The sequence below is a fragment of the Geospiza fortis genome, unplaced genomic scaffold (genome assembly GCF_000277835.1).
Source record: "Geospiza fortis unplaced genomic scaffold, GeoFor_1.0 scaffold176, whole genome shotgun sequence".
In the NCBI taxonomy this organism is placed as follows: Eukaryota; Metazoa; Chordata; class Aves; order Passeriformes; family Thraupidae; genus Geospiza; species Geospiza fortis.
In genome coordinates, this window is record NW_005054514.1 from 81,001 (window position 1) to 83,265 (window position 2,265).

The window sequence follows — 2,265 nt, forward strand, 5'->3', positions numbered from 1 at the left end:
ACCCGGGGCACCTCCGGCTGCGGAAGGGATTTGGGCACTTCCAGGGATGGGGCAGCCACGGATTCCCTGGGAGTTCCCAGAGCGTTGCAATCAAACACCCAATTAAATGTAATTAAATTTTCTTTGGTTATTTCAGTGTTAGCGGTTTGTGCTGGGACTGAGAATCCCACCCCTGATCTGCTCTAGGAAGAGCAACACAATTAAAACACACCAAATTTAGGGGGAAAAAATACATTTTCCACCTAAAAAAAGCCATTTCTACCAGGAGGGGCTGCAGGAATTCCCCAGGGCAGGTAAGGCCAGGTATCCTCAGCTCCAGCCTGGATTTGGGCACTTCCAGGGATGGAGCAGCCACGGATTCCCTGGGAATTCCCAGAGCACTGCAATCAAACACTGAATTAAATGTAATTAAAATTTTGGTTTGGTTTTTCTTTGGTTATTTCAGTGTTAGTGGCCAGAGAGGTTTGTGCTGCCACTGAAATTCCACCCCCACTCAGCTCTAGGAAGAGCAACACAGATTTAAACCAAAAACTCACGAATTTAGGGAAAAAATGATATTTTCCACCTAAAAATGTGGTTTCCACCAGGAGGGGCTCCAAGCCCCATCCTGGCCAGCTTTGGGCCCTTCCAGGGATGGGGCAGCCACGGATTCCCTGGGAATTCCCAGAGCACTGCAATGAAAATTTTGGGTTTTTCTTCACTTATTTCAATGTTAGTGATGAGACAATTTCACACTGCCATTACAAAATACTGCCACTGCAATCCTTCCCTTCTGGATTTATAAAAAACCAGACCTTTTCCACCTAAAAAAGCGATTTCTACCAGGAGGAGCTTCAGGAATTGACGTAGTAGAGTCAGGGCAGGTAAGGCCAGGTGCCCTCAGCTCCAAACCTCATCCAGCCTGGATTTGGGCATTTCCAGGGATGGGGCAGCCACGGATTCCCTGGGAATTCCCAGAGCACTGCAATTAAAATTTGGGGCTCTTTTTTCACTTATTTCAGTGTAAAAAATGCTGCCGCTGCAATCCCTCTCTTCTGAATTTAAGGAAAAACCACCTAAAAAAGCCATTTCTACCAGGAGAAACTCCAGGAACTGATGCAGTTCAGGCAGGGCAGGTAAGGCCAGGTGCCCTCAGCTCCAGCCTGGATTTGGGCACTTCCAGGGATGGAGTGGCCATGGATTCCCTGGGAATTCTCAGAGCACTGCAATGAAAATTTTGGGTTTTTCTTCACTTATTTCAATGTTAGTGATGAGACAATTTCATGCTGACGCTACAAAACGCTGTTACCTCCCCTCTGGATTTATGAAAAACCAGACCTTTTCCACCTAAAAAGCGATTTCTACCAGGAGGAGCTTCAGGAATTGATGTAGCACATACAGGGCAGGTAGGGCCAGGTGCCCTCAGCTCCAGCCTGGGTTTGGGCATTTCCAGGGATGGAGCAGCCACGGATTCCCTGGGAATTCCCAGAGCACCAGGGCTCTTTTTCACTTATTTCAGTGTTAGTGATGAGACAATTTCATGCTGTCACTGCAATCCCTCCCCTCTGGATTTATGGAAAACCAGACCTTTTCCACCTAAAAAAGCCATTTCTACCCGGAGGTGCTCCAGGAACTGATGCAGTACAGGCAGGGCAGGTAGGGCCAGGTGCCCTTAGCTCCAGCCTGGATTTGGGCACTTCCAGGGATGGAGTGGCCATGGATTCCCTGGGAATTCTCAGAGCACTGGAATTAAGATTTTGGGCTCTTTTTCAATTATTTCAGGGTTAGCGATGAGGCAATTTCACGTTGCCACTACAGAACATTGCCACTGCAATAACTCCCTTCTGGATTTAAGGAGAAACCACCCAAAAAAAGCCATTTCTACCAGGAGGGGCTCCAGGAATTGATGTGGTACAGGCAGGGCAGGTAGGGCCAGGTGCCCCTGAGCGCCAGCAGTGACATTCCCGGGAATTCCGGCGCTTCCTGGCGCGAGTCCAAGCGGCTCATCCCGGCCACCACCTGTTTCCTCTTGGTCTTGTACCTCCTGTTCTGGAACCAGATCTTCACCTGGGTCTCGGTGAGCTGCAGGTGCCGCGCCAGGTGCGCTCTCTCCGGGGCTGACAGGTATTTCTGGTGGCTGAATTTGCGCTCCAGCTCGATCACCTGGCTGTGGGAAAAGGCGGCTCGGGAGCGCTTGCCCGGCCTGGGGGGCGGCTGGGGGGCGGCGGGGCCGCGCTCGGGCAGGATCGGCTCCGGCGGCGCCTCTGGGGGGGAGAAACGGGAAAG

General features: G+C 51.0%; 1 protein-coding gene across 1 annotated transcript in view; it reads right to left on the reverse strand.

Annotated features, from left to right (window-relative positions):
* Positions 1-1,860: 1,860 nt before the first annotated feature.
* NKX3-1 (NK3 homeobox 1) overlaps positions 1,861-2,265 on the reverse strand; it is a 972-nt gene continuing 567 nt past the window's right edge. Inside the window, exon 2 of the mRNA XM_005428956.1 lies at positions 1,861-2,243. Within this exon, the coding sequence (XP_005429013.1) occupies positions 1,861-2,243 (383 nt within the window). The remainder of the gene's footprint in view (positions 2,244-2,265) is intronic.